At 40.7% G+C, this 1739-nt stretch overlaps 1 protein-coding gene across 1 annotated transcript in view; it reads left to right on the forward strand.

The window, feature by feature from the left end:
* ABCC2 (ATP binding cassette subfamily C member 2) overlaps positions 1 to 1739 on the forward strand; it is a 74259-nt gene that overhangs the window by 17497 nt on the left and 55023 nt on the right. The window contains exon 6 of the mRNA XM_006157371.3: positions 256 to 311. Within this exon, the coding sequence (XP_006157433.1) occupies positions 256 to 311 (56 nt within the window). The remainder of the gene's footprint in view (positions 1 to 255; positions 312 to 1739) is intronic.

The raw sequence follows: 1739 nt of genomic DNA on the forward strand, positions 1-1739 counted from the left end.
CAGTATTAAAATACTGATTTTTATTGTCAGCCACATATATTCTGCAAAGGAGGTTATATTGTACCTCTATGACTGAAGATCTGATTAGCATTCTCCTAGTGACGGTGGGGTCTCCAAACACACGTGTCCGCCCGCGGACTGCAGCACGCCATCTCATTCCAAACACCTTGTACCTAGAAAAAGCAGTTTCTGAGCATAGAGTCCCGTAGACGTCCTGTTCCCAATTGATTTACTTTTTAATTTTTTGTCTTTCAGAATCCATCATCTACAGCTTCATTTCTGAGTAGAATTACATTTAGTTGGTTTGACAGGTAGGAAATGTTTGGAGTATGAATCGGCCATATTCCTACGCCCTCATTCTTCTGAAAGTGATGGAAAGCTTCGTTTTTAACAAATGTCCTCTCTGGTCTCTAGTTCTCTTCTCCTTAGAGCCAGAGAGTGTTAAAACTTACAGATCTATTTAATTTAACCAGCTCGCTGGGCAGATTGGAACCCGTAGGAGAGGATGGAGGGGAATTTGTACTTGATAGTCTGGGGGTTCCGCAGGAGAAAGAGCAAGAGGCAGCAGGACCAGGAGGATTTGGGGGCAGGCTGTGTGGTGCAGGTAAGGACTGCGACAGCAGGCCTGGTGCTGGAGGCCCCGGCGGGTGTCCTTGGCCTTCGTCATTTCGCACACCCGTGGCGCGCTAGTTTGTCCATGAATCATTTGTCAGATAATGTTTTTTTAATTATTTATTTTAATATTTTATTATTTTTTAATTTGATGAGAGAAGGAGAGGAAGAGAGCGAGGAAAGTGGAGCGAGCAAGCCACCAGGTCTGAGACTCGGACCGTGGTCGGCCATCTGAGAGTCCAGCACCTTAACCTCCACGCCACCTGCCGGCCCTTGAACCATGTTTAAATGACTACATTAAAAGATAGAGGGTTATAAAGAAAACTGAAATTGCGAAGAGCATAATTGAGTCATGAGAAGGCCTGTGATTGCTCCTGGTGACAAAGGCCCAGGCACTCCTTTGATAGCTATGGTTGGTTGTCTACACTTAGGTTAGAAGGAAAGGCCAACTCGTAGTTCGAAGCTCTGAAAAATAAAGAGGTGGTTTATTTTCCATCCACGTCCTCAAACTCAGCTTGAATTGCCCCATCTGGAGAGATGGTATGGAGGTAGCTTTCAGATCTGCTCCGATATTCTTTATTTTTTCTTTTTCTTTTATTTTTTATTAATTTATTTTTCTTTTTTTAACATTAATATGCTATACATCATTACAGTATACAAAATGAATTTTTCATCCCAAATACACTGTTTGTTGGCTCAATCAAGCACATCAACATACGTGTTATCAACAAACAATTTTTCATTTCTTATGTCTTGTATATTTTGTGTTTTTTTTGTTTTGTTTTGTTTTTTGCCATCCTTGATTCCCTATCCCTAACCCTCTGCCCTTCCAACCCTCCTCCCATCGTCCCTGGTATCCATGGTTGCTTTCTATGCCTTTCCCCCCCATTTAATTGATTGGCTAATGAACTTAATTTGTCTAAATATTTGCAATAGCAAGCACAGCTGATATATACATACACAAGAACCCATGTCTGACTTTAGGCATAAACCTCAGTGAGTAGAATGAACATACTATAAAATGGTACCTAGCTGGGGCTATATAGCTTACTGTGGTCATCAAATACACAGTTTTTTCTTTAAATTTTGGTAACAGTTTTAGTATTTTTTTCTCTGAATTTTTTTTT

The sequence above is a fragment of the Tupaia chinensis genome, unplaced genomic scaffold (genome assembly GCF_000334495.1).
Source record: "Tupaia chinensis unplaced genomic scaffold, TupChi_1.0 Scaffold000539_1, whole genome shotgun sequence".
NCBI lineage: Eukaryota > Metazoa > Chordata > Mammalia > Scandentia > Tupaiidae > Tupaia > Tupaia belangeri.